This window comes from Geotrypetes seraphini, chromosome 9 (genome assembly GCF_902459505.1).
Source record: "Geotrypetes seraphini chromosome 9, aGeoSer1.1, whole genome shotgun sequence".
NCBI lineage: Eukaryota > Metazoa > Chordata > Amphibia > Gymnophiona > Dermophiidae > Geotrypetes > Geotrypetes seraphini.
This window is the reverse complement of record NC_047092.1, coordinates 122,618,798-122,631,040: the sequence shown is the minus strand read 5'-3', so window position 1 is coordinate 122,631,040 and position 12,243 is coordinate 122,618,798. Positions and strand designations below refer to the sequence as shown.

The 12,243-nt window shown below is 46.0% G+C and overlaps 1 protein-coding gene across 2 annotated transcripts in view; it reads right to left on the bottom strand.

The window, feature by feature from the left end:
- Positions 1-2,053: 2,053 nt before the first annotated feature.
- The window catches only part of USP40 (ubiquitin specific peptidase 40), a 179,643-nt gene continuing 169,453 nt past the window's right edge, over positions 2,054-12,243 (bottom strand). For both annotated transcript variants that reach the window (XM_033957628.1, XM_033957627.1), the window contains exon 16: positions 2,054-2,388. In XM_033957628.1, the coding sequence (XP_033813519.1) occupies positions 2,361-2,388 (28 nt within the window). In that variant the 3' untranslated portion in view covers positions 2,054-2,360. The remainder of the gene's footprint in view (positions 2,389-12,243) is intronic.

Sequence of the window (12,243 nt, the reverse complement as noted above, 5' to 3'; positions counted from 1 at the left end):
AGAGGATAAGCACTGTAAAAACGCTAGAGCAAGCTTGGTCCCTTTTTAAAGGACACAGTCACCGAGGCACAAAATATATATATACACCGCGTATCAACAAGGGATCCAAGAGGAAAAAGAACAAAGAACCGGCGTGGCTCACTGTAGAGGTGAAGGAAGCAATCAGAGACAAGAAAACTTCATTTAAGGAATGGAAAAGGTCAAAAACGGATGAAAACTGGAACAAGCACAAACAACATCAACGCAGGTGCCATAAGGCGGTAAAAGGGGCCAAAAGAGACTACGAGGAAAAAATAGCCAAGTAGGCGAAGAACTTCAAACCGTTCTTTCGATATATTAAGGGGAAATGATCCGCAAAGGAAGTGGTGGGACCGTTGGATGACCATGGAATAAAGGGAGCACTAAAGGAGGACAAAGCAATCACTGACAAACTTAACACATTTTTTGCATCTGTATTTACCGAAGAAGATGTACACAGCATACCGGAACCCATCAGGCTATATGCTGGAAATGAAGACGGAAAGCTGACAGGATTGACGGTCAGTCTAGAGGAGGTATGTAGGCAGATTGATAGGCTTAAGAGCGATAAATCCCCGAGACTGAATGGCATCCATCTGAGGGTCATCAAGGAACTGAAAGGGACCATAGCTGAACTGCTTCAACTAATAGCCAATCTGTCGATCAAATCGGGAAAGATTCCGGAAGACTGGAAGATAGCGAATGTTGCACCGATCTTCAAGAAAGGTTCGAGGGGAGATCCGGGGAACTACAGACCGGCGAGTCTGATCTCTGTACTGGGAAAGATGGTAGAGTCACTGATAAAGGACAGCATCATTGACCACCTTGATGGAAACGGGCTGATGAGGACCAGTCAGCATGGTTTTAGCAAAGGCAGATCATGTTTGATGAACTTGCTGCACTTCTTTGAGGGAGTAAACAGACAGATAGACAAGGGCAATCCAGTCGACATTGTATATTTTGATTTTCAGAAGGCGTTCAACAAGGTTCCGCATGAACGACTACTTCGGAAAATTGCAAGCCATGGAATTGAGGGTGAAATACTCACGTGGATTAAAAACTGGCCGGAGCATAGGAAACGGAGAGTGGAGATAAATGGACAATACTCGGACTGGAAGAGCGTCACCAGTGGGGTGCCGCAGGGCTCGGTTCTTGGACCCGTGCTCTTTAACATCTTTATAAATGATCTGGACATAGGTACGATGAGCGAGGTGATTAAATTTGCGGATGATACGAAGTTATTCAGAGTAGTAAAGACGCAGGGGGATTGCAAAGATCTGCAACGTGACATAATCAAGCTCGAGGAATGGGCATCGACATGGCAGATGAGATTCAACGTGGATAAGTGTAAAGTGATGCATGTCGGTAACAAAAATCTCATGCACGAATAAGGATGTCCGGGGCGGTACTTGGAGAGACCTCCCAGGAAAGGGACTTGGGAGTTCTGATCGACAAGTCGATGAAGCCGTCCACACAATGTGTGGCGGCAGCAAAAAGGGCAAACAGAATGCTAGGAATGATAAAGAAGGGGATCATGAACAGATCAGAGAAGGTTATCATGCCACTGTACCGGGCCATGGTACGCCCTCACCTGGAGTACTGCGTCCAGCACTGGTCGCCGTACCTGAAGAAGGACATGGTAGTACTCGAAAGGATCCAGAGAAGAGCGACTAAGATGGTTAAGGGGTTGGAGGAGCTGCCGTATAGCGAAAGATTAGAGAAACTGGGCCTCTTCTCTCTCGAACAGAGGAGATTGAAAGGGGACATGATCGAAACATTCAAGGTACTGAAGGGGATAGACTTAGTAGATAAGGACAGGTTGTTCACCCTCTCCGAGGTAGGAAGAATGAGAGGGCACTCTCTAAAGTTGAAAGGGGATAGATTCCGTACAAACGTAAGGAAGTTCTTCTTCACCCAGAGAGTGGTAGAAAGCTGGAACGCCCTTCCAGAGGCTGTTATAGGGGAAAACAACCTCCAAGGATTCAAGACAAAGTTAGACAAGTTTCTGTTGAACAAGAATGTACGCTGGTAGGGCTAGTCTCAGTTAGGGTGCTGGTCTTAGACCAGAGGGCCGCCGCATGAGCGGATTGCTGGGCATGATGGACCACTGATCTGACTCAGCAGTGGCAATTCTTATGTTCTTAATGTTTTCACTGTTTATATAGTAAATGGTGTCAACACTGGCTTTATACAGTATATTATGAAAATCATGTAACATTTTTAAACAATGAGATCTGATATGTTTATATTTACAACATGAAATACAGTCCTTTTGCAGCTGTGATGAGGCTACATGTTTTTTCTTGAAGATTCTGTATTCTTTTCCAGATGTGGTGTGTACTTTAGAAGGCAGTAATCTCCAACTGTGTACTACAATAAAGGATGAAACATTATATAAATGCATAATCATTTCATAATAGGATAGACCAAAGCTCCATCCATCCCAATATCCCGTTTCCAAAAAGGTCAATCCAGATCACAAGTACCTAGCAGAATCCCATATGTATAAAATAGATTTGATGCTGTGTATCACATCCATATGCAATGGATTGTCCCCGCATCCATGTTAATAATGGTTTATGAACTTTCTTCCTCAAACTGGGCCAGACCTTTTTTAAACCCTGCTATGCTTTTAACTGCTTTTAACACATTCTCTAGCAACAAATTCCAGAGCTTAATTTTAAGTTACATGAATAAATATTTTCTCTGATTTGTTCTAAATTTACTAATTGATAACTATTACATTCCCGCTAGTTCTTATACCATTGGAAAGAGTAAACAAATTATTTTTGTCCACCCATTCCACTCTGCCTATTTTATATACCTCTATCATATCTCCATTTAACCATTTCTTCTCCATACACATGTAAACCATAACATACCTGTGATCCTATGTATGTCTAGGTGCAAACATTTACAGCAGCTGTCGGACTGGTGTAAGTAGTTGCACCTAAAAGTATGCATGTTGTGCCACGTGTGCTAATATTCTCTAAAGAAAGTAAGGCATCTACTGTAGGCATGAGCATTGTCAGAGGCTGGTCTAAATGCTGGCACAAATGCGGGCACCTAAATACTGTTGTGTGTATAACAGACAATATTCTATAAACTTCATGCATAAAGTGCTTGACAAATACCTGACCTGCCTATACCTCTCCCATGTTAACACTCCTTTTGGATTCTGTGCTTTAGAACTTAGGTGCCAAGTTTACAGAAATGTGGCAAAGTGCTGTAAGGTGTGTAACTGCCGATTTGTGTGGATTAATGCCACTAAAGGGTCACTGTTGGCAGTTAAAGCATGCAGACTGTGAAAAACTGCAGGAAGACCTTAGGAAATATGGCAGATGAAGTTTAATGTCTACAATTGCAAAGTGATGCACATTGGGAAGAATAATCCAAATCATAGTTACTGGATGCTAGGGTCCACCTTGGAGGTTAGCGCTTAAGAAAAAGATCTGGGTGTCATTGTGGACAATACGCTGAAACCTTTTGCCCAATGTGTGGCGGTGGCCAAAAAAGCAAACAAAATGCTAGGAATTATTAGACAAGGGACGGTAAACAAGACTATGAATGTTATAATGCCTCTGTATTCCTCAATGGTGTATTGCGTTCAGTTCTGGTCTCCTTATCTGAAAAAAAAAAGATATGGTGGCACTATAAAAAGGTTCAAAGAAAAGTGACCAACATGATAATGGGGATGGAACTCCTCTCATATGAGGAAAGACTATAGAGGTTAGGGCTCTTCAGCTTGGAAAAGAGAGGGGAGATATGATTGAAGGCAGTAAAATCCTGAGTGGTGTAGAATGGGTACAAGCGGATTGATATTTTACTGCATCATGATTTGCAAAGTCTAGGGGACACTCGAAGTTACAGAGTAATACTTTTAAAACCAATAGGAGGAAATATGTTTTTACTCAGATAATAGTTAAGCTCTGGAACACGTTGCCAGCAAGGCAGGATTAATTTGTTGAGCGCCCCTAGGCACACAAGTACACTGGGCCCCCTGCCCCACCCCACCACACCATGCCCCACCCCCTGCCCTGCCCCCATGTATTTACTTCTTTATTTCTATTATTTTAAAATTCAAAACAAACAAAGATTGCCATACCAGTGCCAGTGTACAATTTTTCTTCTATGCAACCTCCAAACATCTCTGAACAAAAAACTCCCCTTCCTTCCTAGAGGAAGAGATCTTCAGCTAGCAGGGCTTTGGGAAGCCCACCAATTTATATTTTGCATTTGGGTAGGAGGCATGGGGCATAGTGGGAAGAAAATTTAGTGCCCATCATTTTATTGGACTAATACATTTCTTACTTAGCTTTCAGAGGTTAAAACCTCTTTCTTCAGATCAGTAAACTATACTGCTGTTACAGTATCCCTGTCCTGACCTGAGGAAAGGAGTTATGCAGTGGCGTACCAAGGGGGGGGAGGACCGCCCCGGGTGCGAGCCCTGAGGGGGTGCTCTGGCCCCCAACATCTGGTTCTTCCTCTCTGGCCTCCCCGCACCATTAAGAGTACCAAAGCAGCCTGAGAGCAAGATCGCGATATCAGCGATCTTGCGCTGCTTCATGCTGTCCTCCGCCACGGTCCCGCCCCTTCCACTGACGTCAGAGGAGGGGGGCGGGTACACGGCAGAGGACAGCACAAGCAGCTCAAGATCACTGACATCGCGATCTTGCTGCAGGATGCTTCTACTCTAAATGGTGCAGGGAGGCCAGAGGGGAAGAACCGGACGTCTGGATGGGGGGTGGGAGGGGGGGCGAGTGGTCCTTCGGGTTGGGGCGGGCAGGCAGGCCTTCAGAGGGAGATGCAGGCCTTAAAGGGGGGGGCAAGCCTTCATGGGGGAAGACAGGCTTTTGGGGGGGACAGGCAGGCAGGCCTTCAAGGGGGGGACAGGCAGGCAGGCCTTTAAGGGGGGGACAGGGGGTTGGACAGGCCTTCAAGGGGGGGGACAGGCATTCAAGGAGGTGCAGGCCTTCGGGGGGGGTGCAGACCTTCTGGGGGGTGCAGGCCTTCAAGGGGAGGGACAAGCCTTCAGGGGAAGATGCAGGCGTTAAAGGGGGGGACAAGCCTTCATGGGGGAGACAGGCTTTCGGGGGGGGACAGGCAGGCAGACCTTTAAGGGAGGGACAGGGGGGTGGGACAGGCCTTCAAGGGGGGGACAGGCCTTCAAGGGGGTGCAGGCCTTCAAGGGGGGGTGCAGCCTTCGGGGGGGTGCAGGCCTTCAAGGGGGGTGCAGGCCTTAAAGTGGGGGGACATGCCTTCATGGGGGGAGGCAGGCTTTCGGGTGGGGGACAGGCAGGCAGGCCTTTAAGGGGGGAGACCGGGGGGTGGGACAGGCCTTCAGGGGGGGTGCAGGCCTTCTGGGGGGTACAGGCCTTCTGGGAGATGCAGGCCTTCAAGGGGGGGTGCAGCCTTCGGGGGGGTGCAGGCCTTCAAGGGGGGTGCAGGCCTTAAAGTGGGGGGACATGCCTTCATGGGGGGAGGCATGCTTTCGGGTGGGGGACAGGCAGGCAGGCCTTTAAGGGGGGAGACCGGGGGGTGGGACAGGCCTTCAGGGGGGGTGCAGGCCTTCTGGGGGGTACAGGCCTTCTGGGAGATGCAGGCCTTCAAGGGGGGAGACAGGCTTTCGGGGGAGACAGGCCTACAAGGGGGTGGGACAGGCCTTCAAGGGGGGGACAGGCCTTCAAGGGGGTGCAGGCCTTCAAGGGGGGGGACAGGCCTTTGGGGGGGACCCTGGTGTAGAAGTACACAGAGGGAAGGGGGTGTTTAAAGAGATGTGCAAATGCCAGACTTTGGGGGGGAAGAAATAATGGGTCTGAAAATAGAGGAGAGGGAGAGAGATGATGGACCATGGGATTTAGGGAGGGAAGGAACAGAAAGGGAGATAAATTGGACACAAGGGATGGTTTGGAGGAGGGATAGAGATACTGGATATGAGGGTAATTGGGAAAAGAAAGGGAGAGATGGTGGGCCCTGGGGTGGTGGGGAAGGAGGGAGAGATGCTGGATGAAAGGGTAGTTAAGAAAAGGTGGATCTGTGGAGGGAGATGAAAAAAAGGAAAGATACCAGACTTCCTGGGGAGGGAAGGGAAATGGAAAGGGAGGACAGAGATGGCAGATAGATGGTTAGCATGAAGAAAGAAGGAGACCCTGGCAAGCAAGTTATCAGAAGACAACCAGAGCCTGGGACCAACAAGATTTGAAAAATAACCAGACAACAAAAGGTAGAAAAATTAATTTTATTTTCTGTTTTGTGATTACAATATGTCAGATTTGAAATGTGTATCCTGCCAGAGCTGGTGTTAGACCGCAAACGTGAGCTGGGATTTAACAGAGAGAGGAAAAGTCCTTTTTGTTTCTTTATTTTATTTACACCACAGCGCCAGTGTGGTTAGGAGAAGTCAAAGGGGGTGAAAAAGCTATAAAACCCACCAGGATTTTTGAAAAAAATCACCCAACTGGGCAGGAAAATCGAATCGAAAAACCAATTAAATAGGCTGAATCGAAATTTTTCTTCCTGAATCGGGCAGTTTGTGCTACTGTCTCAGACTTTAGGACCTGGGATTGGGGAGAAATGGCATCCTCAGTACTTTATAATGCAAGTGAAATGAGGATTTGGTCAGACTTTTGAAGGGTCTGCAGAAGAAAAATATTGTATAGGCCGGGGACATGAGACAGCAGGAAATGGGAACTTTTCTTCCTTCTATTTTTGTGAATGGAAAGGCTGAGGATGTCAGAGAGTTCAGTTAAAATATGTGCTTTATAAAAAAAATATAATAATGTGTTTTATAAAGTTTATAAGCATTGCTGGCCTACCCAGTGAGGTGTTCCTAGTGGTGGTGGTGGTGGTGGTGGTGGCAGTGTGTCAATGTGTTGAGAGGAAGAGGTGGTCTGGGAAATTTTCCTGAGCAAACTCCGGGCCCATTTCCACCCCCCAGTTAGTCCACTCCACTCAACTAGTTCACACACTGAGTGGGTCTTTGGGTATTGTGTCTAGGTAGTTGTTTTGCGATCTCTTCCAGTGGTCTGTCAGTTTCTCCTTGTGGTCCAAGGAAGGAAACTTTGTTAACCTTAGCATTGACCTTTTGTAACAGTGCTGCTTGTGTGGCATTAGGCTATCTAGTGATCGAAAGAAAAAAAACAGATCTTTGCACATTTTTGCACTATATGTTGGGTGTATGAGGAGATTCACATTTCCTGCACAGCTAAGTCCGTGTGAAGTTCCCTTGTGTTGTATTTGACATCTAGCAAGGTCTCTGTTTGGAAGGAAAGATCTAAGCTTAAAAATGAAGTGGCCAGAAGTTATGGTAAAAGCAGATAGCTTAACTGGTTTTAAGAAAGATTTGGACAAATTCCTGGAGGAAAAGTCCATAGTCTGTTATTAAGACATGGGGAAGTGTCTGCTTGCCCTGGATTGGTAGCATGGAATGTTGCTACTCTTTGGGTTTTGACCAGGTACTAGTGACCTGGATTGGTTACCATGAGAATGGGCTACTGGGTATGATGGACCATTGGTCTGACCCAGTTAGGCCATTCTTATGTTATGTTCTCATCTGTAGGGGCCTTTGGTTTCACTTCTTATTTTAATGTATTTTTTTCTGGGAACTTATCAGTGTTTTTTATAATGGGAACAAAAATGGAAGAGAATTAATGTGTGTGGAATGGGGGGGGGGAGGTAACTAATTTCTTCAGCTAAATAATTAAATCCACCTCAACCAGACATAGGAGAACTCACACACCATTCACACACCCTCCAACCAAAAACGTCAAAAGAAAAAAACTGTTCGACAACCTCCTGACACTCGACCCCCAACTCTACAACCTATTGACCTCGACCACAGACTACAAAACCTTCAAAAAAGAAATAAAAACCCTTCTATTCAAAAAACACATAAAACTGAACTAACATAATCAGAACTGTCCCAAGCATCACCTGCAACTACTCCATACGTACTTCTGATGTCATGACAATTCAGACATAATTTATGTTATGTTATGTTTGGAATAATGGTTACATATATGAGGTTCAATAAAAGAATATTTTCACTCCCTGTTTCTATTCTGACCATTTATACTGTTTCATGGTTATTACAAAAAATATTTTTTACATGGAGGGTGGGTGGGGGGGGGGGGTGTCAAAAAATGATGGACCCCGGGTGCCACATACCCTAGGTACGCCACTGGAGTTATGGTCTCTAAATTTGTAAAAAATGTATTAAAATTAGTTCAATAAACAGTATCATCTTATTTCCATTTTCTATTAATAAACGATTATCAACACAGCTACAATAATACCTTATCCTAAAGCAAAAATAAATAAATAAAACAAATATAAATTTTTTTCCTACCTGTGTTGTCTGGTTTCTGCTTTTCTCATCTCCTCATCATTCTCTTCCTTCCATCCACTGTCTGCCTCTTCCAGAAAATGTTAGTAACCCTCTGCCATCTCTGCTCCTGCCCCTCCCCCCCTTGGTCTGGCATTCATCACCTTCCCTCTGTTCCCCTCATAGTCTGGCATCTCTCTCCTTCCATCTCTCCTTCCTCCCCCCCCTGTGGTTTTTAGCATCTCTCTTCTCATTTCCTTCACTCAGATGTGATATTTCTGTGTCCTTCCCCGTTCTTTGGCATCTCTCTCCTCCCATTCCTTTTCTTGTCTGGTCTTCCTTCTCTATTTTCTGCCTTTGTCTAAATTAAATTCTTTTTTACTATTCAGCCCTCAGTTTCCCTCTTTTCACTGTGTCTACTCACAGCTTGCCACCCCTTTCCTTCACCCCTCCACTATCTCACTAACTATCTTCTTTCCCCCATCCAGTATATTGGAAAGCAGTAGCAGTGGTGAGGAGGTGAGACCTAGGCACAAGTTCTCCCCATTTCCATCATCTGCCTTGCCCCTTTCTTCCCACATCCATCATCTGCCCTGCCCCTGCTCCCTTCTGTCTCCCTTCTCCCCACTTCCATCATTTGCCCTGCTCCTTTCTTCCCACATCCATCATCTGCCCTGCTCTGCCTTGCCCCCTTCTCTCTCTCCCTCCACCCCAGGCCCATCTCACCACTCAACTTTCACTCCGATTTTTTTTTTTTCTCCGAACGGCGACGCCCCCCCAAGCATCGATCAGCAACGCGGGCCCCCCTGATTGACAACATGGCCCCCCCTACCGACAGAAAGTAAGACAAGCAGGTAACACGGGTAAGAAAGGCAAAGGGAATTGTAATTTTGTAAGTGGTGCTGCTTGCCCAAAACTTCCCTCTGAAGCGCCCATGCGGAAACAGGAAGCTGTGTCAGAGAGAAGCTTTGGGCAAGCAGCACAGCTTGCAAAATTACAGTTCCCATTGCCTTTCTTACTGCGTTGCTTGCTTATGTTACTTTTGGTCGATCGGGGGGGCCCGCGTTTCCAATCGGGGAGGCAGCGTTGCCGATCAATGCTGGAGAGGCCCATTGCCATTTGGAAAAAACAATGTTGATGCCCTCCTTCATCGGGCCCCCCTGACCATTTCGGGCCCTAGGCACGTGCCTAATGGGCCTATTGGTTAATCCAGCCCTGTTTGCCAGAGGATATGATAAGAGCGGTTGATGTAACTGGTTTTAAATAAGATTTGGACAAGTTTCTGGAGGAAATTTCCATAGTTGGTTGTTGAGACAGAGATGGAGAAAGCCACTGGTTGTCGTGGATCAGTGGCATGGAATGCTGCTACTATTTGGATTTTTGCCAGGTACTTGTGACTTGGATTAGCCTCCGTGAAGACGAGAGGCTGGGCTAGATGGACCATTGGTATGACCCAGTAAGGCTGTTCTTATGTTTTTATCACCTGTTTAAACCTTTGCAATCCTGAAGGAGGTGCAATTGCACAAAAGAGAGAGCTATAGAAAAAGAATTCTGGAAAAGACAAGAAGTACTGTACTGGGAAACTCAAATATCACCCAATACATACTGTTACAACAGTAATGAAAAGGCTAGGCCTACTTCTTACTAAAGGTATACAGAAGGAAGCATGTGCGGATGCCCCCTCCCAATGCGATTTGTACAGGAAGCTTTTCAAAACCTGGAAAAAGTCCCGGGTTTTGAAAAGCCACTGGACCCCGGTCATGTCCTCAAAAAGGAGGACATGTACAGGGAAATCCGGACGTCTGGTAACCCTATGCCTAAGCTCAATGCTACTTGTCACAGGCTTGCTGCACTAGTTACATATGACTTCAGCTTAAAATACTGCCCAGGAAAAATAAACATTGATGTTGTTGTACTGTCAAGGAGAATGTACAGCAGTAATTCTTCTGACCCATGAGTACTAGTACCAGAAGATGGGGTCAGCCTAATAGTGAGGGTAAAGTAGTTACCTCACTGGGAGTGTGTGCCACCATCCTACCTGTGGCTGATATCAATGTCCCTTCTGCATTTTGAGCCTTTTGGTACAATCTTTTAGTGAGGGTGAAGAGTTTTGTGTTAAGCGTAGGCTGCTGATGGAGAATTAATGTTGCAACCCTTCATAAAGCTGGAGGTGAAAAAGGGTTGCTGTTGGACTTTTTTTCAACCTTTATGGTTGTAAGGTGTGAATGATATGGGATTGTATCTATGAAAATTGTGCTTAGAGACACATTTTTGCAATTTTTTTTTAAAGACAGCAATAGAATGGTATACTTAAAGTGGAGATTTTTTTGACCATTGACTGGAGAAGCTCCTTTATAAAAAGTATATTCAGTCTCATGAAGTTGGGACTTGTTGGAGCAAGTCATCCGAGGTCTTTTTTTCTCCACTATTTGAAAACTAGTGCAGTCTCTATTGATATACAGTGGAACTTTGGTTTGTGAGCATAATTCGTTCCAGATGCATGCTCGTAAACCAAAGTGCTCGTATATCAAAGCGAGTTTCCCCATAGAACATAAGAACATAAGAACATAAGAACATAAGAAGTTGCCTCCGCTGAGGCAGACCATAGGTCCATCCTGCCCAGCGGTCCGCTCCCGCGGCGGCCCATCAGGCCCATCCCCTGAGTAGTGGTCTATACCTATCTATACCCTTCAATCCCTTTTTCTTCTAGGAATCTATCCAAACTTTCTTTGAAACCATTTAATGTTTTTTTGTCTACAACAGCCTCTGGAAGCACGTTCCATGTATCCACCACCCTCTGGGTGAAAAAGAACTTCCTAGCGTTTGTTCTAAACCTGTCCCCTTTCAATTTCTCCGAGTGCCCCCTTGTACTTGTGGTGGTCCTTAATTTGAAAAATCTGTCCCTGTCTACTTTTTCTATGCCCTTCAAGATCTTGAAGGTTTCTATCATGTCTCCTCTAAGTCTCCGCTTTTCCAGTGAGAAAAGTCCCAACTGCTTCAACCTGTCGGTATATGGGAGATTTTCCATTCCCTTTATTAGTTTAGTTGCTCTTCTCTGTACTCCCTCAAGTACTGCCATGTCCTTCTTGAGGTACGGCGACCAGTACTGGACACAGTACTCCAGATGCGGCCGCACCATTGCACGATACAGCGGCATGATGACTTCCTTCGTCCTGGTCGTAATACCCTTCTTAATGATACCCAACATTCTGTTAGCTTTCTTTGAGGCTGTAGCGCACTGCGCTGATGCCTTCAGTGTTGCGTCTACCATCACTCCCAGGTCTCTCTCCAGGTTACTGACCCCTAGCGGTGTTCCCCCCATTCTGTATGTGAACATCGGGTTCTTTTTCCCCACGTGCATGACCTTGCATTTCCCTATGTTGAAGCTCATTTGCCATTTTTCGGCCCACTTTTCCAGCTGCGTTAGATCCTTTTGGAGATTTTCGCAGTCTCCCCTGGTTTGAGCCCTGCTGTATAGTTTGGTGTCATCTGCAAATTTAATAACCTCACACTTGGTTCCCGCCTCTAGGTCGTTTATGTAGATATTGAACAGGAGCGGTCCCAGCACCGACCCCTGCGGAACTCCGCTCGTAACCCCTTTCCAGTCTGAGTAATGGCCCTTTACGCCAACCCTCTGTTCCCTGTTCGCCAGCCAGTTTTTGATCCATCGGTGGATCACCCCTTGTACCCCGTGGTTCCATATCTTCTTAAGCAGCCTTTCGTGTGGTACCTTGTCGAAGGCTTTTTGGAAGTCAAGGTAAATGATGTCTATAGATTCCCCTTTATCCACCTGGCTGTTTACCCCCTCGAAGAAGTGCAATAAGTTTGTGAGGCATGACCTACCCTTGCAGAAGCCATGCTGACTCGGTTTTAGCTGCTCATTGTTTTCGATGTGTTCACAG